Source organism: Oenanthe melanoleuca, chromosome 10, assembly GCF_029582105.1.
Source record: "Oenanthe melanoleuca isolate GR-GAL-2019-014 chromosome 10, OMel1.0, whole genome shotgun sequence".
Lineage (NCBI taxonomy): Eukaryota > Metazoa > Chordata > Aves > Passeriformes > Muscicapidae > Oenanthe > Oenanthe melanoleuca.
This window is the reverse complement of record NC_079344.1, coordinates 17612082-17633873: the sequence shown is the minus strand read 5'-3', so window position 1 is coordinate 17633873 and position 21792 is coordinate 17612082. Positions and strand designations below refer to the sequence as shown.

The following is a 21792-nucleotide window of genomic DNA, read 5'->3' as shown; positions in this document are numbered from 1 at the left end:
GTACCAGCTCTTGTGGAGCGCTCAGAGACCCAGAATGGGGTCTGGGTGTGTGAGAGAGGAGCTCTGCTGTAGCTGTGCTTGGGACAGTTCCTGCCCCACCTGCACAGAACTGCTCTGGTGCCAGGTGCCCGTCACTGCACTGTGGCACTGCTTGGTGACCCCTGTGTGACCTGATGTTTGTAACCACCCATTCCTGCCACTGCGGGGACCACGCCCTGAAATAAAGTGCAACTCTTCATGTGTGCTACTGTGTGCAGCTCTTTATTTGTCTGCTCTCCCTCTAGAACCGGCCTGTGCCAGGGCAGCGCTCCCCTCACTGATTCCAGGTGCTTTTTGTTCTGCACAGGAGGCAAAGCTGGGCCAACACAACCCCACACCCGCCTACAAGGGAAGTATCAAACAATAAGAAACACTTTATTTTAACTTTACAACATATAAATAGACAAATCTGTGCTTTCCAACGGAGCTTTCCTTCCAACTCCCCTCCCCAGGGTCCTTGTGGCAGCCCCAGCCCCTGTGGACTGGGGGAGGAGCCCAGTCCCGAGGGATCCGTGCTGGGATCCGGGCGGGTCCCTGTGTCATCTGCTGAGGTCCCGGCTGCCGCCCCGCCCGCACAGCATGCGCTCCTCGGCCGAGAGCCCGGCAAAGAAAGGGTGCAGCAGCGCCTGGGAGAACGTGATGCGCTGCGAGGGGTCGAACTCCAGCATCCGCCGCATCAGGTCAAAGAGCTGCGCGTGCTCCAGCGAGTCCTGCAGCATGTACGTCTGCAGGGACAGGGACAGGGACAGGGACGGGGACAGGACACTCAGCCAGGGACACGGAGACAGCCCGGGTGGGGCCAGCCAGGGCAGCCTGCGTCCCACACACAGCATCCCAAACACAGCATTGCATCCCAAATACAGCATCCTAAACACAGCATCCCATCCCACACACGGCATCCCAAACACAGCATCTACCCATACACAGCATCTTCCAAACACAGCATCCCATCCCACACACAGCATCCTGCATCCCAAACACAGCATCCCATCCCACACACAGCATCCCAAACACAGCATCCCATCCCAAACACAGCATCCCATCCCAAATACAGCATCCTGCATCCCAAACACAGCATCCCATCCCAAACACAGCATCCCAAACACAGCATTGCATCCCAAATACAGCATCCCAAACACAGCATGCCAAATAAAGCATCCCCATCCCAAACACAGCATCCCAAATACAGCATCTTCCAATCCCAAACACAGCATTGCATCCCAAATACAGCATCCCCATCCCAAACACAGCATCCCAAACACAGCATCCCATCCCAAACACAGCATCCCATCCCAAACACAGCATCCCAAACACAGCATCTTGCAATCCCAAACACAGCATTGCATCCCAAACACAGCATCCCAAACACAGCATCCCATCCCAAACACAGCATCCCATCCCAAATACAGCATCCCATCCCAAACACAGCATCCCATCCCAAACACAGCATCCCAAATACAGCATCCCCCATCCCAAATCCAAAATCCCAAATACAGCATCCCTTCCCAAATACAGCATCCCCATCCCAAATCCAGCATCCCCCCCTTTCCCTGCTCCCCATCCTGCCCACGCCAGCCCAGGATCACTGCAGCTGGGAGCAGTTCCAGTGGGAATTCCCACCCCTGAGCCCCCACCCTGCCCAGGGGAGGGAGCAGCTCCTACCCTCAGGGGTTTGCAGTTCTCCTGCACGTATCTGCCATCAGACGTGTTCTCATCCCACACCAGGCTCCCGTTGTGGAAGTATTTTTGTTTCCTGCAGGGGGAAGGGGGGATCAGGCAGCATCTCTCCCCCCCAGGCAGGTGCTGGGGCTGGGCTGAGCCAGGACTAGCCTCTTACCGAGTTTTGTGGACCATGTGAGAGGGGAGTGGCCCCAGGATTTTCTCCATCATGACAAGATGCTCACGGTTCTCGTGGGTCTGTGAAGGAGCAGAGCAGTGCTGGGTTAGTCAGAGCTTGGGGAGCTCATGACAAAAGGTCTGTCACCTCTGCAGGGACAGGGGAGAAATCCAACTTCTCATGTTTTGCTTTTCCCTTTCTTCAGGGAATAGAAATAACCTAAACCCAGAAATGCTCCAAAGTCCGTCTTTCCAGCAAGGCACTCCTCAAACCAGCCCTTTTCCACACTCAGCTTCTCATTTTTAGTGCCTGCTGTGTGTTTCCCTCCCCTTCACCTAATTCTGAGCCCTTCTGGACACAAAAGTTTCTCAGGGAACAGCAATCCTACCTGGAAGAGCGTGAAGCCACGGTAATACTCGAACAGAATGCAGCCAGTGCTCCACACATCACATGGCTGTGCCCAGCCCAGCTCTGCAAAGAAAACCAAATTAACCCTGGGCCCCCAGCAAACCCCACCACATTTCTCCTTGGTGAAACCACATTGTGTTATATTTATAATATAATAATAGGTATGGGACAAGATAAAATAAATTAACTGGTGTCTTTCTTCTTCTTTGTGGTTTCAAGCAGTAATTTCTAGTTAGTGCCACACTGAAGGTCATGAGAATTATTAAATTAATAATATATATATTATTTCCCTATTAAACTATTTAGCATTAAAAGACCTTAGAACTAGCTACATTCATCTCCATTTTACTCACTTCCAGCTGGTGGCAGGAAGTGTTGCTAAACGTTCTGTTCTTCTAATGAGATTTATTAAACAACCAAGCCCAAACATGAGAAAATTCATTTCCTTCATGGATTTTTTAATCCTGACTCTAAAAACAACCCCCAAAAAGCTCATTTCTCACCCAGAATCACTTCTGGGGGTCGGTAGTGCCGGGTGGCCACGATGGTTGTGTGGTGCTCGTGGTCAAAGGTGGCGCTGCCAAAATCGGCCACGCGGATGCTCGTGTTCCTGATGGACTTCTGCTGACAGCTCTGCAGGAAAGCACAGGGACAGCTGGGACAGCAGCACAGAGGGCAGGAATGCACCTCACTGGCATGGAAATGTGGGGCTCCAGAGGGCTGGAATGCAGCTCCTCACAGGGATGGACTGTGGGGCTCCAGAGGGCTGGAATGCACCTCACAGGGATGGACTGTGGAGCTCCAGAGGGCTGGAATGCACCTCACAGGGATGGACTGTGGAGCTCCAGAGGGCTGGAATGCACCTCACAGGGATGGACTGTGGAGCTCCAGAGGGCTGGAATGCACCTCACAGGGATGGACTGTGGAGCTCCAGAGGGCTGGAATGCACCTCACAGGGATGGACTGTGGAGCTCCAGAGGGCTGGAATGCACCTCACAGGGATGGACTGTGGAGCTCCAGAGGGCTGGAATGCAGCTCCTCACAGGGTGAACTGTGGAGCTCCAGAAGTCTGGAATGCAGCTCCTCACAGGGATGGAACTGTGGAGCTCCAGAAGTCTGGAATGCAGCTCCTCACAGGGTGAACTGTGGAGCTCCACAGGGCTGGAATGCAGCTCCTCACTGGGATGGACTGTGGAGCTCCAGAGGGCTGGAATGCACCTCACAGGGATGGACTGTGGAGCTCCAGAGGGCTGGAATGCAGCTCCTCACAGGGATGGAACTGTGGAGCTCCAGAGGGCTGGAATGCAGCTCCTCACAGGGATGGACTGTGGATCTCTGAGCTCTGAACATCCCAGAGCAGCACTGCAGAAAATCCCTGAACTTAAGGGCAGCATTAATCCATTTGGATGCACAGCAGGCAGAAGAAGCCTGACTTGCAGTGTGTTCCCACTTGCCAGGCTCTGGAGGCCTGAGCAGAGCAGGGAAGACCCAGTTTCTGCAGGGAGGGAAAGGCAGCCTCTGCTCCTTGGCACACAACCCACCTTGTTCTCGTTGTACAGCGTGTCAAAATCCGAGTTGACAAACAGGATGTTCTCTGGCTTGAGGTCAGTGTGAGTCAGCTGGTTGTCGTGTAGAACTGCTCAGAGAGAGGAGAAAGCAGGCAAGCTCAGCAGCAGAGAGCAGCACCTGCAGAGCTGAGCCCAGCCCAGCCCAGCCCAGCCCAGCCCAGCCCAGCCCAGGCAGCCCCTCCCAGCCCAGCCCAGCCCAGCCCAGCCCAGCCCAGGCAGCCCCTCCCAGCCCAGCCCAGCCCAGGCCAGCCCAGCCCAGGCCAGCCCAGCCCAGGCAGCCCCTCCCAGCCCAGGCAGCCCCTCCCAGCCCAGCCCAGCCCAGGCAGCCCCTCCCAGCCCAGCCCAGCCCAGCCCAGCCCAGCCCCTCCCAGCCCAGCCCAGGCAGCCCAGCCCAGCCCAGCCCAGCCCAGCCCAGCCCAGCCCAGGCAGCCCAGCCCAGCCCAGCCCAGCCCCTCCCAGCCCAGCCCAGCCCAGCCCAGCCCAGCCCCTCCCAGCCCAGCCCAGGCCAGCCCAGGCAGCCCCTCCCAGCCCAGCCCAGGCCAGCCCAGCCCAGCCCCTCCCAGCCCAGCCCAGGCAGCCCAGCCCAGCCCAGCCCAGCCCAGCCCAGCCCCTCCCAGCCCCTCCCAGCCCAGCCCAGCCCAGCCCAGCCCCTCCCAGCCCAGCCCAGCCCAGCCCAGCCCAGCCCAGCCCAGCCCAGCCCAGCCCCTCCCAGCCCAGCCCAGCCCAGCCCAGCCCAGCCCAGCCCAGCCCCTCCCAGCCCAGCCCAGGCAGCCCAGCCCAGCCCAGCCCAGCCCAGCCCAGCCCCTCCCAGCCCCTCCCAGCCCAGCCCAGCCCAGCCCAGCCCCTCCCAGCCCAGCCCAGCCCAGCCCAGCCCAGCCCAGCCCCTCCCAGCCCAGCCCCTCCCAGCCCAGCCCCTCCCAGCCCAGCCCAGGCAGCCCCTCCCAGCCCAGCCCAGCCCAGCCCAGCCCAGCCCAGCCCAGGCAGCCCCTCCCAGCCCAGCCTCTCACATCTGAGGGCGTGGCACAGCTGGTAGGCCATGTGCCGGATCTGCGGCAGGGGGTAGGGCTGGAAGTTGTTCTCCTTCAGGAACTCGAAGGTGTTCTTGCCCAGCAGCTCGAAGGCGATGCACATGTGGCCGTGGAAGTTGAACCAGTCTGACATCAGGACACACAGGCTGGGCAGGGATGGAGAGGCAGGGGTTAACCTCCCTAGGGATGCCCTGACAGCCTCTGGCTGGGAGGTTCTCAGACCTCTGGTGCTCCAAGGCACAACTCCAGAGCTCTTAGGATCTTATCTTAAAATAAGCAAAGCAGCTAATAGTTATAAAGGTTATTTGTCACAAAGCACATCAGTCTCTACAGGTAATGGCAAATCAGCTGGCAATAGCAGTAAGCAAATGGCTAAAAGCACCAACTCTCCCCAGTACAAACTCTTATATAAGATTTTTCTAACAAGCTAAGACACAAGCTCAGACCACCACTCCTTAACCTATTAGAATTCCAGGTTACATATAGAACTATGCATACAATCTATCTGTTCTATCTGAAAAATGTAAGCAATATTCTTACTATAACTCTATTATGTCTAAGTCCTGTCTACAACCATGGTCCTGGAGCCTCTGTTGAAGATATCAGTGTGTTTCAACCTTCACTAGAACACTCACTGCTACTCTGGCATTTGAAACCTTTCACTTACTAAAAGCATTAGAACTCACCCTAAAATTCCTGACTTACTTCTACTTAAATGTCTACTTTATGTGTGAGTGGTTTAATACACTTCAATCCATCCAAAGGCTTTAATTCAATCCCTGCTCTCTGATTTCTCTCTGAAGAATTCAGAGACCCCTGACCCACTGACTCCAACACCTGGACACTTCAGGAGTGCCTGCTGAGCCCAGGGAGATGCTCCCTGCTTTGCTCAGCCACCTTTGGACAGAGCTCCCCAACTCCCATGGGCCAAGGAATGGGGCCAGCTCCCCCTCAGCACATCCTCAGCCCCCTGCTGGTTTGTGTGCACTGGGAACTCACAACTTGTTCTCCTTGTCCTTCTCTTTGATTTTCTTCAGGACGTTGATTTCCAGCCTGGCAGCCTCTCGGTATTTCCCAACGTTCTTTATGATTTTCAGGGCCACCTGTGATTTGCCTCTGGGAAGGGAGGAGACAGAAGGATGGGGTCAGAGAGACACATCCCGTTACTCCAGGCACCATTTGTGTCCCAGCAGAGCTCTGCCAGCCCTGGGTGCTGCTGGGGCAGAGGCTCACTGGCAGTGACAGGTATCAGCTATGACTGACACAGCAGCGCCTCAGCTCCCTGTGGGTGACTCCAGGGCCTCCTCCCCTCCCTCAGCAGGCAGGAGAGCCCTGCAGCAAACTGACCCCAGGGCTCGGGGCCAGACAAGAGCTCAGAAGGGCTCTGGGGTCAAATGTAACCACGGGGGAGGTTAAAGGAGAGAATGGACAAGTGCCCTGGCAGGTCAGGAGGTCACAGGGGCCACCCCTCAGCAGGAACTCACTGCTCAGCTTCCACGGCTGGGGCTGTGCTGGGAGGCTCAGGGAGAAGCTGGATGGAGATCAGGGAAAAGCTCTTCCCCAGAGGGTGGTGGGGCACTGAGCAGGCTCCCCAGGGAATGGGCTGCCCCAGCTCCAGGAGCTGCTCCCTGAGGCACAGGCTGGGATTGCTGGGGTGCTGATGTGCTGGATTTGGATGATTAGTGTGGGTCCCTCCCAGCTCAGGATATTCCATTATTCTGTTCTATGACCTCCTGTTCCCTTGACACAATTCTGCCGGGGGCTGAGGGCTGAGCCAGGCCCTTCCCCTCGCTCTGAGGAAGGCAGTGACACATGGAAGGTGACAAACTGGGGCCTGTGGAGCCCAGCAGGGACAGACGCAGGGAGAGGTGCCCACCTGGCGTGGTCCACGCACTCCACCACTTTCCCAAAAGTGCCTTCGCCCAGGCTGCCGACGATTTCGTCTAGGAGAGAGAACAGGAGCGGGTGTGAGCCTGGGGGCTGGGGCGGGGCCGGGCTCCTGCCACTTCACACCAACAAAACCTCCAGGCAAAAACAAAACAACAGCTACACTGTTTAAACCTCAAGCGCCCCAGGCAGGTTAACAAAGAGCAGAGACCCGAGCGGCAGGGACAGAGGCGGGGCTAACCCGGGGTACAGAAGAGGTAAAGTTTTACGCTAGGTGGCTGTACATCGCTCTTGAAGCCAATCGCCGATCCTGCACACCAGGTGACCTTCCTTGTCATCCTCCACGCTCCTGCTGCGCCTGCTGCTCTGCCGGCTCCTCTGCGCTCGCCGCAGCCCGCGGGGAGACACGGGGGAGGGCGGGTGGGTTTTCCAGATCCCAGCATTTCATAAGGCACACAGCACATATAACGACAGGGATATTGCAAGGGACACGTCAAGACACAGAACTAACTTCAAAACAGAAAAGTCATCAACAGCTACAGGTACGGCAAGAAAACTTCTCTCATCAGCTACAGGCTCTGGGGCAGGGAGATGCCCCTCTCTTCCAGGAGGGGAATCCTCTGCTCCCCGTGGAGGGGGCCTTGGCCAGAACATCACCTCTCTGCTGGCAAGCACTGGCTTTGGACAGGCTGCCCAGCAGAAGCTGCAGTAGCAGTTTTTTCTCTCTGTGCATCCTTGGGAAATGCAGCTCCAGCTGCCCAGAGCTGTGCCCAGCCCCTCCCCTCCTGAAGGGGAACTTGCTGCCACACCTATCCTAAATCCACCTATGCTGGGGCACATCGGCCTTGTGGACACTGGGAGAGCTTTAGGGACAGCACAGGTAAATCAATCCCCAGGGGACACTTCAGGCAAGCTCTGAGGTGATGTTCACCCCCTGCTACTGGCAAGCTTCTACTGGAAAACCAGCCCAACGTTCCTGCAAGGACCTGGGGTCCACAAAGCGAGCCGCCCTAATTCCTCACCTTGTTCTAGTCCGCTCCCAAAATAATTATAATCCCTGCAGCCAAAGGGATTCATGGAAACCTTGACATTTCCATGCCTGAGCTTCTCCTAGCAGGCTTCTCTCCTGTGCCCCCTCGCCCCACAAACAGCAGGTCCAAAATAATGAGCTAAGATCAGAACCCCCCCAAAAATCAGCTGGGACAGAGGAGAAGGTGGGAGGAGAGCCGGGACAGCTGTGAGGAGCCTAGACTTGCAGTGTCACCACCCTGCACTGCCAGCACAGCCCTGGCTCCCTCAACACCCAAATCCCAAAGCTGGATGGAAAGGAGTCAAAAGGAGGAGCTCAGAAGTTCCCAGATTGTCCAGCTGGGATGGGATCAGAGCTGTGGTAACACTGCAGGTGGGAGGGGAGTGCTCCTCACAGGAAGGAAGAGCTGAAGTGCTCGGCCTGACACCTCACACCACTCCCAGGGCATTCCTGGGACCAGCCCCCCACCCAGCCCCACACATTCCCAGGTGATCCCTGGAAGGAATGCCTCGGTTCAGGGGGAAGTTTGCTTCTGAGAAGCTGAAACCCAAGCGGGAACGGGCAAAGAGGTCACACGAGTACGCTGGGAGGGTGGGAGAACTAACAGGGCTGGGAAACATCCCTGCAGAGCTGGGCTGATGGATCCCACCTGGAAGGGGATCCAGGCACCAGGAATGCTGCACACCAAACCCCCCAGAAGCGGCAGCAGCCGCAGGCAGAAGCGAATCCCTGGATAAAGTGGGAGCAGGGCTGGCCCCAAGCCAAGGCTCTCCCTCATCAGCACCACGAGTGCCACTGGAAGCTCTCCCTGATCCTAAGGAGCGCGGCTTAGCTCCCTCACGGATTAAGGCTACAAGAGCGCCGCGCAGACCCGGGACTTAGCAAACACGCCAGCGGGGCTCGGTACTCACCCAGGGCTGCAGGGAGGCAGGAAGAGCTAAGGGCTGAGCTGGCCGTGGTGCTACTCACCGAGGAGGCGCTGCTGCAGGAGCGGCTCCGGCGGCGGCGGCAGTGCTGCGGGTAGCGGCGGGGCCGGCGCGGCTCCCGGCCCCGGGAGCGCCGCCAGGGCCGCGGCCGCGCCGGGCAGCACTCCTCCCCCAGCGACGGGCTGCGCTCCTCCAGCCGGCAGCGCCGCGGGTACGGCATCCTCTCGTGGCTGCACACAACACAGCGCCCTCAGAGCCCCGCACAGCGCCGCGGAACCGAGGCAGGGACTGCAGCGCTGGGAGCGGAGAGCTCAGCTGCTGCACGGGCACCCAGCCTGCTCCTCCGCTGCAGAAAAGCACCTACTGCTAATGCCCACCCCTGGCACAGCTCCCTGCTGCTCCCTCCGTCCTGTCACCACAGAGAAATCCTCCTGCCCTGATACCCAGAAAGACTCAGGAACCCTGGGCCTGGGCTGCTTCCCATCCCAAAGACTGTGGAAGAAGCAGAAACCCCAGCAAGGCCTCCTTGGAGAGAAACTCTTTAGAGAAGAATTGCTTAGCATCCCCCATCCCAAATACAGCATCCCCCCATCCCAAATACAGCATGCCAAAGGGCTGCTTCCTATCCCAAATACAGCATCCCCCATCCCAAATACAGCATCCCAAATACAGCTTCCCCAGAGCTGCTTCCCATCCTAAATACAGCATCCCCCCATCTCAAATACAGCATCCCCCATCCCAAATACACAATCCCCAGAGCTGCTTCCTATCCCAAATACAGCATCCCCCCATCCCAAATACAGCATCCCCCCATCCCAAATACAGCATCCCCCCATCCCAAATACAGCATCCCCCCATCCCAAATACAGCATCTCCCAGGGCAGGGAGGATGCTCCCACTCCCCTGTGGCAGGAATCCCAAATCTTTCTGCACCTCAAACTCTAACCACTGCGAAGTCCTGCACAGAAAACAGTGAGGCACTCCCACATTTTAAGGAGCTGGGCTAAAACCACCCTCTGAGAGCTCCAGCTGGGCTGCCTGCCTTGTGTGGACTCCCCTCCCTGGAGTGCCCAAGGCCAGGCTGGGCAGGGAGCACCCTGGACTAGTGGAAGGTGGCACTGGGTGAGCTTTAAGGTCCCTTCCAGCCCTCAACACTCCTTGATTTCCCCCCGTGCCAGCACTCCCAGGTGTTTGTCACCGTTCCTCCTCCCTCAGGAAGGTGCCTCATTAGTTCTTAACCAAACAAGGAGCAGCAGCAGGGCTCTGGTTGTCACCCAGGGGGGACAGGAGGTCCCAGGGCACCAAAGCCTCGGTGTGCACACACAGAGCAGCTCCATGGATCAGCAAGAGCCAGAAGAAAAATCTGTCACCGAGCTCCTGCCCCTGGAGCAACAACCTCCCGGGACATAATGGCCAAACTCTGCATCAGGAAGGGCCAGAGACCTCAGAGCAGGCTCAGCTGTGGGGGACAGACACAGAGGAGTCACACAGCAGGTTCTGGGCACATCAGCCACGAGAGCAGCTCTGCCTGCTTCTGCCAGCAGTGACCCAGACACAGCTCGGTGTGCCTTGGACACAGAAATCAGAAATAACGACCTCAAGGACTCCAACACTCAGGTCTCCTCAAAGACTGAAGGGACAAGGCTGTTTTCACCCAACAAAAGGCTGCTTTCATCCAAATCTGTTCCAAATTACCCATCAGATGAAAACAAAAAACAAACGGAAAAGCCCGTTATGTGTGCCAGCTCTATTTCACAACCCACCTCCTTCAAGTAAACAAAAGCCAGGCTGGGGAGAGAATTTAATCTGGAGAGCATTTCAGGAATTCAGGGGTGAGCTCAGCTCCTGCCTGGCTGCACCTGCCCAGTCCAACCAGTGGAACCACAGCAGCCCCAGCAGCAGCATGGGGCTCTGCCCTCATCAGAGACCTCATCCCGCTCCCAGCACCTCACTGTCCCCGGGGAAACGCCGAACAAAAAGAGATCAAAGGTAAAACCCCGACCCCAGGCAGGAGAGATCAGTTAGATCCCTCAGCCGGGATCCCTTCTGAGGCGAGGGAGGAGCGCGGTTGCTTTAAATCCGGCTGTAATCCCGTCAGAGAGGAGCGGCTGTCAGGAGAGACTTTAATGCCTCCGCAGCATGGAAACGTGATTCCAGGGCAGGCTGTTCCCTCCTTAACATGACAGCCGCGGCTTCGGGAAGAACTTTAGCGTGCCATTGAAACCACACACACACACACAGAAATAAATAAACCCTTCGCTTGCACCGCCGGGTTTGGGCTCAGCACGGGGGTTTTGAGGGGCCAGCGCTCTCACCTCCTGGATCTGGATCTCCGCGAGAGATCCCTGCGGGGCGGGTACCGCAGCCTGCCCTCGTACTCCCTGCTCCGCGACCGCCGCCGCTTCCAGCGGTGCCCCAGCTCGCCGTCCTGCTCCGGGGAGCGGAGCCTCCTGCAGTGATGCATCTGCGGGGACGGGCGCGGGGGGCTCGGAGCGCTGCCCGAGCGCCGCCGGAGCCGCGGCACCGGCCGGGCCCGCCGGGCTGGGCGCTGCGGAGCGCTGTGCCCGCGGGCCGGCGGCTGCCGGGGCCGTTACCCGCTCCGCGCCCGCCGCCCGCGCGTCCCCGCGCTGTGCCCGCTGTCCCTCCGTGTGTCCCTCCGTGTGTCCCTCCGTGTGTCCCCTCCCGTGTCCCCGCCGTGCGTCCCCGGCCTCACCGCCGCCACTGCGGCCGCGCTCGGCGGGTGCGGCCCGGCCCGGCCCGGCCCCTGCGGCCCCGCAGCGCCGCTTCCGCTTCCCGGCCGGGGTCAAACCCGCCCCACGGGCCGGGCCGGGCCGGGGTTAAACCCGCCTCAGAGCGCCGGGCTGGGGTTAAACCCGCCTCAGAGCGCCGGGCCGGGGTCAAACCCGCCTCAGAGCGCCGGGCTGGGGTTAAACCCGCCCCACGGGCCGGGCCGGGGTTAAACCCGCCTCAGGGCGATGGGCCGGGGTCAAACCCGCCCCACGGGCCGGGCCGGGGTCAAACCCGCCTCAGACGGGCCGGGCCGGGGTTAAACCCGCCTCAGGGCGATGGGTACGGGGTTCAACCCGCCTCAGGGCAATGGGCCGGGGTTAAACCCGCCTCAGAGCGCCGGGCCGGGGTTAAACCCGCCTCAGAGCGCCGGGCTGGGGTTAAACCCGCCCCACGGGCCGGGCCGGGGTTAAACCCGCCTCAGAGCGCCGGGCTGGGGTTAAACCCGCCCCACGGGCCGGGCCGGGGTTAAACCCGCCTCAGAGCGCCGGGCTGGGGTTAAACCCGCCCCACGGGCCGGGCCGGGGTTAAACCCGCCTCAGGGCGATGGGCTGGGGTTAAACCCGCCTCAGAGCGATGGGCCGGGGTTAAACCCGCCTCAGGGCGATGGGTACGGGGTTCAACCCGCCTCAGGGCAATGGGCCGGGGTTAAACCCGCCTCAGAGCGCCGGGCCGGGGTTAAACCCGCCTCAGAGCGCCGGGCTGGGGTTAAACCCGCCCCACGGGCCGGGCCGGGCCGGGCCGGGGTTAAACCCGCCTCAGAGCGCCGGGCTGGGGTTAAACCCGCCCCACGGGCCGGGCCGGGCCGGGGTTAAACCCGCCTCAGACGGGCCGGGCCGGGGTTAAACCCGCCTCAGAATGCCGGGCCGGGGTTAAACCCGCCTCAGAGCGATGGACCGGGGTTAAACCCGCCTCAGAGCGCCGGGCTGGGGTTAAACCCTCCTCAGGGGGACTGGCTGGGGTTAAACACGCCTCAGAGCGATGGGCCGGGGTTAAACCTGCCCCGACGGGCCGGGCTGGGGTTAAGCCCGCCTCAGAGCGATGGGCCAGGGTCAAACCCGCCTCAGAGCGCCGGGCCGGGGTCAAACCCGCCTCAGAGCGATGGGTACGGGGTTAAACCCGCCTCAGGGCATTGGGCCGGGGTTAAACCCGCCTCAGAATGCCGGGCCGGGGTTAAACCCGCCCTGACAGGCCGGGCCAGAGTTAAACTCGCCTCAGAACAATGGGCTGGGGTTAAACCCACCTCAGAGCGATGGGTACGGAGTTAAACCCTCCTCAGAGTGCCTGGCCGGGGTTAAACTCGCCCTGATGGGCCGGGCTGGGGTTAAACCCGCCTCAGAGCGATGGGCCGGGATTAAACCTGCCTCAGAGTGATGGGCTGGGGCTAAACCCGACCCGACGGGCCGGGCCGCAGTTAAACCCACCTCAGAGCCCCAGGCCGGGGTTAAACCCACCTCAGAACAATGGGCCAGAGTTAAACCCGTTTCAGAGCGCTGGGCGGGGCTTAAACCCGCCTCAGAGCAATCGCACGGGGTTAAACCCGCCTCAGAGCTCCGGGCCGGGGTTAAACCCGCCTCAGAGTGATCGCTCGTGGTTAAACCCGCCTCAGGGCTCCGGGCGGGGGCGGGACTGGGCTAAACCCGCCCTGGAGGGACAGGCTGTGGTTAAGCCGGGACTGTGAGGAGTGGGAGAGGTCACAGCGCTCTGGGGCACCCTGTCCTTCCTCACCACCACCATCCTCACCCTCAGCACGGCTCCCACCCACCGTGGGGTTCCCCATGGTGGTCAGGGCCTTCCTCACTGTGGCCTTCCTCACCTTCCTCACCACGGCCTTCCTCACCTTCCTCACCAGAGTCTGCCTTAACCATGGCAGCCTCTCCCTCAGCTTGGGCTTCTTCCCTTCTTCCTCTGCCTCACTGTGGCCTTCCTCCTCACCGTGGCTTATCTTCCTCACCGTGGTGACCCCCACGCCTTGGGGGATGGAGTTAAAGTCACTTCTGGTGTGCAGTTAAATAGAAATGTGTGATCTCACGTGGTGAAGGGTTTGGAATTTGAGGTTTTAGTAAATAGGTATGGGAGAAGGTGGAGGATTTTGGGTGGTGTCTTTTTCAGTGCTCATCTTCCTTCTTTTCATGGCTTCTGGTTGGACTCACAGGAGTTTGGTTATTGGGTCAAAAGTATAAATAATAGAGGTGTTAGTTCTCTATTAGACTGCTTAGCTTTAAGAGATCTTGTAACAGCTGGATCTCTCTCCATTTTGCTCCCTACTAGCTGGTGGCTGGAAGTGTTACTGAACTTTAGATAAGATTTAATAAACAACCAAGCCCAAACATGAGAAAATCCATTTCCTTTGTGCGTTTTTTAATCCTGGCTCTGAGTGAAGACAGAAGGGACTCCAGACGAGCCACTAATTAAGTGGTGAAAAACACCACCACTGTTACAGAGAGGGAGGCTGGCAGCTCCCCAGTGGGACTTGGGGGGCTGCAGGACCCCCGTGGGGCTCTGTGGAGCTGTGGGAAGAACACAGAACTCCTGAGCTTTTACCCTTCTTGAGAGCAGGGACCTCCAAAATCCTCAGCTCACATCCCAGAGCAGGGAGAGCCACAGGTGACAACAGCTAGCAGGACACAAAGCCACATGCTAATTTTGGACCATCAATAAATAAATTTCAATCACTTTGGGGCCACATTGGAGATATCTAGATCTGTATTATGCTCTTTGTGCTAATTTTCATCCACTCACAGAATCACAGAATGGTTTGGGTTGGAAGGAGCCTGTGTTGGGTTGATGTGGCCAGAAATGTGAATTCTGTCCCCATCTATGGGTGGGGCAGTGCCCCTGATCTCCTGGCACACATTATCTGCTCATGGGCCATCTTTAAACCAGCTGGGCAATCATCTTTATCTTCCCACAGCCCATCCTCCCTCCAGGAAGATCTCATCTGCTGCTGGCCCATTCAGTCCCACTGTGTGACTGATAAAATTCCATCATCCCACTGGGAGATGCTCCAGCCAGGGCAGCAGCCAAGCCTTTCCTACCCAGAGAAAAACTGAGATTTTGGACACCAAGGGACCTTCTTTGCACTGGATTCCAGAGGAAAGCCAGACCTTTCCACATCATCCCTGGAGCTTCAGAGGAAACTGCACCTTCTCCAGGAGCACTGCTCCAGCTGAACCACATCTGCCCCTGCAGGAGGATGCAGCCACCATTGAATGGGACTGTGCCAACACCCTGACTGACTGACGGGTGTCAGCTTGGATTCTGACTCTGGCAGGGTTTGGGATTGTTCTGTGTAATACTGCATTTCTATTTTAATTTTCCTAGTAAAGAACTGTTATTCCTAATTCCCAAATCTTTGCCTGAGAGCCCCTTAATTTCAAAATTATAATAATTTGGAGGGACGGGGTTTACATTCTCCATTTCAAAGAGAAGCTGCTGCCTTTATTGGCAGGCACCTGTCCCTCAAACCAGGACAGATCATCTCATTCCAACCCTCCCCCATGCTTGAAGAGAGCAGTTTGAGAGGGAACAAGGGAATCTGCCAAGCAGTAGGAGGGGAAATCACTCCCCGTGCCCTACCTGGGGTGCCCGGCAGGCGGGAGAGCCGGGGCGGCGCCTCTGCCTTGCGCAGCAGCTCCTTGATGCGCCCGGCCAGGACCTGCAGCTGCAGCAGCAGCAGGAGCCGCCCAGGGCTGGGGCTGAGGGGAGCACGCTGCAGCTCAGGGCACGGGCACTGTGGAGCTGGAACAGAGCAGAGAGCAGGAGAGCTGGGAGACCTCCTCTGACCTCATCATCCTCTGACATCATCATCCTCTGACCTCACTGTCCTCTGACGTCATCATCCTCCAAACTCATCCTCCTCTGACCTCACTGTCCCCTGACTTCATCATCCTCAGACATCATCCTCCTCTGACCTCATCATCCTCTGACATCATCATCCTCCAAACTCATCCTCCTCCAAACTCATCGTCCTCTGATCTCACTGTCCCCTGACTTCATCATCCTCAGACATCATCCTCCTCTGACCTCATCATCCTCTGGCATCATCATCCTCTGACCTCATCCTCATCTAGCCTCATCATCATCTGACCTCATCATCCTCTGACATCATCCTCCTCTAATCTCATCATCCTCTGACCTCACTGTCCTCTGATCTCATAATCCTCTGACTTCATCCTCCTTCAACCTTATCCTCCTCTGACCTCATCCTTCTCCAAATTCATCCTCCTCTGACCTCACCATCCTCTGACCTTATTGTCCTATGACCTCATCATTGTCTGACTTCATCTTCCTCTGACCTCATCCTCCTCTGACCTCATCATCCTCCAACCTCATCCAGCCCCTCCTCCAACCTCATCCAGCCCCTCCTCCTCCAATCTCATTCAGCCCTTCCACCTCTGACCTCATCCAGCCCTTTCTCCTCATCCAGCCCTTCCAGCCCAGCGATGCTCGTCCCCCAGCAGGTCAGGATGGGCAAGAATGAGACAGCAAGGTGGGTTTGATGCTCACCATCACTGCAGGGACGCTCACCAGCTCTGTTTTACCCCTTCCACCCCAGCACCCCCCGAGGACGAGCTGCAGATCCCCATGTGAAGCACTGCCACGGGCTTGCACTGCCATGGACACACCACGGGGCTCCCGGTGGTGCTTGGAGGAGGCTCTGCCTCTGCCCGTGGGGTTCCAGGGCTCTGAGATCAAGCAAAGCTCAGCCCAAACGCCGAGTGCCCACCTTGCTGAGCTTGGTTTTGGTGCTCGCCAGCTCCCAGCAGCGGCACCAGCGCCACCTCCACCCGCGAGCCGCGCTGGCCCTGGGGCAGCTGCGACACGCCGAGGATGGTGGCAGTGAGGGTGGCCTCGGGCACGGAGCAGCCCAGCTCGCAGCGCAGCCGGGGACCGGCGGCGGTTCGGTGCTCCAAAAAACAAACAAACAAACAAAAAAACAACCAAAAAACCCCGACAAAACAAAACAACAAAAACCCAAAACCAAACAAACAAAAACCAACAACTACAACAAAAAAAAAAAAAAAAAACAAAACAAAAAACCCCCTAAAATACCCCAAGTCTCAGTTAAAACTAAAAAACAAGTCCCCTGAAAGGCTCCAAAAACATAGTTTTAAAAATATGGTTAAAACATTGCTTGCGTTTTTCAAATAGAGCAAATAGACTATATGAGTAGTTTATACATAAACTAGAGGGTTGAAAAGCTAAAATTCCTATAGGTTAAAAATAAAGAGTTCAGATTCATGTTTCTAGCTTATTAGGGAATTTGTGTATAAAAATCTGTGCTTTGGGAAGAGACACTTGCTCTCTTTCTTATCTCCTCTCACCACTATCATCGTCACCCAAAAGAAAATAGAAACTGTGCCTGCAAATTTGGCACTCTCAGAGCTTTACACCAGGAGCTGCTTCCACTTCTAATTAAAACTTTACTTCTATTTAAAACTCGATACAAAAAACTTTTAACATGGACTTTATGACCTTTCGAGACGAACATGCCTTTACAATAAACAACTTTATAACAATTAATAACTACTCAGCTCCTTAAATAAACAGCAAAAGAACGCAGCACCTCCCCACTCTTTGTGCCCTGGGATTGAGCTGGAGCATCCCAAAGGCAGCGGGCGGGACAGGAGCGGCGCTCGGGCGGCCCGACACGGTCTAGGTAAAACAAACGAGCAGCGATAAGGGCTGTGAACAGCGCGGTTATCGGCGCTGCCAGGCTGCCACGGCTCGGGCACCGTCCGCCGGCCTTGGGGGGGCTCCGGGGGAAGGGGGGCACCTGCGGGGGAAAATTTGGGGTGTCCGGGCTGGATTCTGCCAAGCCCAGTCCCAAAAGAAGGGAGTTGAATTTTGTCCCTCCCTGCAGGGATGCCCGCAGGGTTTTGGGGTGGAAAGAGGGTATCCCCGCACGCATTTAGGGAGCAGGGAAGCAAGTCCTGGCCATCAGGGCTGAAGCTCCTTCGGAATTTAGTTCCTGTGTTTCAGAGGTGGCACCTGCGCTGGCAGAAAACCTCCCTGTGCCCAGAGCTGGCTTCGCTTCCAGCGAGGGGTTAAGGGGAGCAGGGCCGGGACGAGGCTGTGCCGGAGCCCGAGCCGGTCCCGGGAAGGGATGGGGATGTTGGAAGGAGAAAAGCGGGCACTGTCTCGCCCCAAAGGGCCGGGCCCCCCTGCCCAGGTGCGCTAATCCGCGCTGGGCTCTCCGCAGCCCTTTGTTGTTTGTTCGGAGCCGGGTCGTGCCCGGGATGAGCTGAACGGCGACATTCCGGGAGGGATGGGGGGCAGTGGAAATGGCCGGGAATTTCCCTCGAGGGATTCTATTCCAACCCAAACTGCCCCAGCTCCGGGAGGGCAAGGGACGGGGCGGGGACAGCTCCAGGGTGTCAGAATCCAGCCTGGAAGCGCCACCAGCTCCAAACTGGGAGCTCAGGGCCCCTGCCAGGACACGGCCCAGCCTCTGGGAATAGCTGGGAATTCTTCCACCGGGGGCACAAAGCAGGCGCGGGGGTCACGGTGTGAAGAGGTAGAAGTTTATTGGAATATAAACATTCAGATAACCTGTAAGATAGAAAAAACCCAACAACAACATATACAGACACTTGTTGGAAGGAGACGTTGAGGTATTTATCCACCGCCTAGGCTATCACATTTGTTTTTATTTACTTATTTTATTATTTTTTTTTTCTCTTTTAAATAGGTAAGAAAACTAGTTAGCAAGGCTGCTGCAGCTGTTTGGAGAGAACACCTGATCGCAGCAGGCACAGCAGCCTCCCCCGACCCCACCCTGCCCCCGGGGCTGCTTTTTCCCCCCCGGGAGGAGCGCGCTGGGGGTTTGTGGCTGGTGTGTGAAGCTCGGGAGAGGATGGAGGGGCGCTGCAAAGCCAGCACTGCCCTCGGGAACGTCCTGCTCGCAGCATCAAACCCTGAGTACTGCCCTGGGCTCAGCCTCCCCCGCCCTGCTCGCTGCTGGTTTCCAGCACCCCGGCCCAAAGCCTGGCAGCTCAGCAGGAGACCCGCAGCTCGAGGCTGCCAGGGCCAAAGCCAGGCTGAGGGAAAGGGTTAACTCTTCACAGTCTGGATGGTCCTTGTCACCCTGGGCTGGGAAAAGGACCGGTTATTGTTGCAGCTTATTTAACTGAGGTATCTGTTACGCTTCCCCACCTGATTCTTTCCCTGAATTGGATACAAAACAATCTGTTAGTCCCTGGCTAGTTCCAGTCTAGGTTGAGTAAAGCTTATAAACATTAATACTCTAGTAGTGTCCAAGCAGTTCAGTGATTCGAGTGCCTTTCTGTGCAAGAAAACACGACGTTAGCAAGTGAGACAAAGCAACCCCACCCCGGAGCAGCCGGGAAAAGCAGAAAGTGCCCCAGTCCCACTCAGAGGAAACAGCCCAACCCCACCCCCGAATAAAATAAAATAAAAAAAAACCCAACAACAACCAAAAGAAAACCAACAACAACGAAAAAAATCATCTGATTGAGTCCCAGAAAATCCTCTGGGAGTGTGCGAGGGTGAAACGGCTTCCCCGCCCACAGGGAGGGAGGGAGGGCAGCGCTGCCCCGAGAGCAGCACCGCCTCGGGACATGTGCATTCCCTGCTCCCGACCCCGGGGCTCGGCAGAGCCGGCACAACGCACGGGATCGCTCCCGGCTCGTTTTCCCGTGCACACGTCCTAGGATGACGCTGGAATTCTGCTCCGGGAGGGTGGGGGAGCCACTGCTCCCCTGCTCAGCCTTGTTGGAACTCCCTGTCTTTGGTGATGCGTTTAAAAGCGAACACAAACAGAAGCAAACACAAAGTCAGCAAACCCACCTATGAAAACCCCCAAGCGATAGGATATGCCAATACTTCCTGAAGAGGTTAAAAAACAAAAACCAACCCAACACAAACAAAACCAACCCAACAAGTTACATATCTGAGGTATTTCGTCTGCTCAAAAAAACCTGACTTGGGCCCGGAGCACGGGAAGGACGTCAGCAGGGCAGGAGGGATGGGAGGGACGTCAGCAGGGCAGGGGGACCCCAAAGGCCACGGGGACAGGGGACACAGGGACACTCGGGACTCGAGGGGTGAGGTGGCACCAGCCAGGACCCAGCGGCTGATGGTGCCAAAACCGACTCGTGGGGACACAGCAGGAAGGAAGAGGAGAATATTGCCACGGGGCCAGGCACCCCCCGGCTCTCAGGATTGTCAAAACACGGAGCTGTGGCTGGGAAGAGCCCTGGCGGCCCCCGGGTCCAGCAGGACCGGGATTCCCAGCCCAGCCCCGGCCCTGTCCCTGCCCTGGTGACGTCCTGGCCACGCCCTGGAGCCCATCCCTGATTGAGAAACGCCGGGTGTGCCCCCGCTCCGGGAACACAACAAACCCGGGAGGAGGAGGAGGAGGAGGAGACAAAGAGCACAAGGGAGGAAGGAAAAGGGGGCAACAAAGCAAAACCAGGCCGGACAAAGACGATGAAGGAAAACTCGCTGGCATGGAAAGGTTTCACCACCACCACCATCATCATCCTCCTCCTCCTGCTGCTGCACAGCCACGAGAGCAGGTTCCTTGAGATGAGGTATGTGTGCACTCCCGTCAGAGGGACCAGCTGGTGGAGGGCTCTGTGCCCCTCGATGAGGTAGGGCTGGGGGAGCAGTGGGAGCTGCTGGAGCTGCTGCTGGAGCTGCTGCTGGAGCTGCTGCACGAGCTCTGCGTGCCTGAGCCGGCCAGGAGCTGCACCACGGGCTTCTGGGCAAACAGCACCCCTGAGGGCACACACAGGGTCAGCCTGGCCAGGGGATCCCATCCTCACCCCAGGATCCCATCCTCATCCCCAGGATCCCATCCTCACCCCAGGATCCCATCCCCACCCCAGGATCCCATCCCCACCCCAGGATCCCATCCCCAGGAGCTGCACCACGGGCTTCTGGGCAAACAGCACCCCTGAGGGCACACACAGGGTCAGCCTGGCCAGGGGATCCCATCCCCACCCAAGGATCCCATCCCCACCATTAGGATCCCCATTCCCACCCCAGGATCCCATCCCCACCCCCAGGATCCTGATCCCATCCCCATCCCCAGGATCCCCATCCCTACTTCCAGGATCCCCATTCCCATCCCCACCCCAGGATCACATCTCCACCCCAGCATCCCATCCCCACCCCCAGGATCCCCATTCCCACCCCAGGATCCCATCCCCACCTCCAGGATGCCCATCCCCAACCCCAGGATCCCCATTCCCACCCCCAGGATCCCATCCCCACCCCCAGGATGCCCATTCCCACCCCCAGGATCCCCATCCCCACCCCGGGGATGCCCATCCCTACTCCCAGGATCCCATCCCCACCCCCAGGATCCTGATCCCATCCCCATCCCCACCCCAGGATCCCATCCCCACCCCCATGATCCCATTCCCCACCCCCAGGATCCCCATCCCATCACCACCCCCAGGATCCCCATCCCTACTCCCAGGATCCCCACCCCCAGGATCCCCATCCCCACCCCCAGGATACTCATTACCACCCAAAGGATTCCATTCCCACCATCAGGATCCCATCCCCACCCCCAGGGTCCCATTCCCATCCCCACCCCAGGATCCCCATTCCCACCCCCAGGATCCCCATCCCCACCCCCAGGATACTCATTACCACCCAAAGATCCCATCCCCACCCCCAGGGTCCCATTCCCATCCCCACCCCAGGATCCCATTCCCACCCCCGGGATCCCCACCCCCACCCCCAGGAGCTGCTCTGGCTCCTGAGTCTGTGCTGAGCACAGGGAAGGGGTGGCTGGGGCTGGAGCCTGTCACAGGGGTGCTGTCCCTACACAAAACAGATCCCAAATGGCTTCTGCCTTTGGGGAGAAGGGTCAGGCAGAGCTGGGCTTCCCACCTGGGGGTTGCCCAGCAAAAGGGAACTGTCCCAGGGGACAGTTCCTGCTGGAAAAGCTGAGTAAAGCCCCTCCTCAGGAGAACAGGGATAATGCTCCTTCCCATCAACACTTCCACTGAGATTTCAAAACCCTTCCCTCAGATCTTAAAGCATTAACATCAAGTGAAAGACACTCATCCTGCCCAGCCCAGTGAACAAGAATCACCTCCTGCTTTGATTGGCAGGGACCATCCCCATTCCCACCCCCAGGGAAGGATTTCCCATTCCCAGCAGGGATTTCCCAGTTCCCAGCAGGTCTCTCCCACCCAGCAAGGATTTCCCAGTTCCCAGGAGGTCTCTCCCATTACCAGGAGGGATTTCCCCACTCCCAGGAGGGATTTCCCCACTCCCAGCAGGGATTTCCCTGTTCCCA

The 21792-nt window shown here is 58.0% G+C and overlaps 2 protein-coding genes across 4 annotated transcripts in view; both read right to left on the bottom strand.

The window, feature by feature from the left end:
- Positions 1-393: 393 nt before the first annotated feature.
- Positions 394-11535, bottom strand: CLK3 (CDC like kinase 3). 3 transcript variants are annotated; one of them, XM_056499710.1, is made up of 13 exons: positions 11437-11535; positions 11039-11187; positions 8767-8953; positions 7052-7145; positions 6757-6823; positions 5880-5996; positions 4860-5026; positions 3826-3920; positions 2788-2917; positions 2265-2347; positions 1877-1956; positions 1702-1792; positions 394-764 (listed from the first exon to the last, which is right to left on the bottom strand). In XM_056499710.1, exons 2-13 carry the CDS (start codon positions 11185-11187, stop codon positions 579-581), a joined length of 1446 nt encoding a protein of 481 aa, XP_056355685.1. In that variant the 5' UTR covers positions 11437-11535; the 3' UTR covers positions 394-578. The 3 variants fall into 3 exon arrangements, with proteins under 3 accessions (XP_056355685.1, XP_056355686.1, XP_056355687.1); XM_056499711.1 differs by lacking the exon at positions 11437-11535 and adding an exon at positions 11329-11404; XM_056499712.1 differs by lacking the exons at positions 11039-11187; positions 11437-11535 and having other exon boundaries at positions 7009-7145; positions 8767-8851.
- A 6486-nt stretch (positions 11536-18021) lies between these two features.
- Positions 18022-21792, bottom strand: part of ARID3B (AT-rich interaction domain 3B) — a 30186-nt gene continuing 26415 nt past the window's right edge. Inside the window, exon 9 of the mRNA XM_056499707.1 lies at positions 18022-20255. Within this exon, the coding sequence (XP_056355682.1) occupies positions 20086-20255 (170 nt within the window). The 3' untranslated portion in view covers positions 18022-20085. The remainder of the gene's footprint in view (positions 20256-21792) is intronic.

What these genes read in the sequence shown, in the direction of transcription:
- CLK3 (XM_056499710.1), bottom strand. Translation starts at nt 11,187, where the DNA reads ATGCATCACTGCAGGAGGCTCCGCTCCCCGGAGCAGGACGGCGAGCTG. An exon ending in AAGGACAAGGAGAACAAGTT is followed by an intron (nt 5,027 to 5,879) that starts GTGAGTTCCCAG and finishes ATCCCTGCCCAG; the next exon opens with CCTGTGTGTCCTGATGTCAG. An exon ending in CGCTGTACAACGAGAACAAG is followed by an intron (nt 2,918 to 3,825) that starts GTGGGTTGTGTG and finishes GCTTTCCTGCAG; the next exon opens with AGCTGTCAGCAGAAGTCCAT.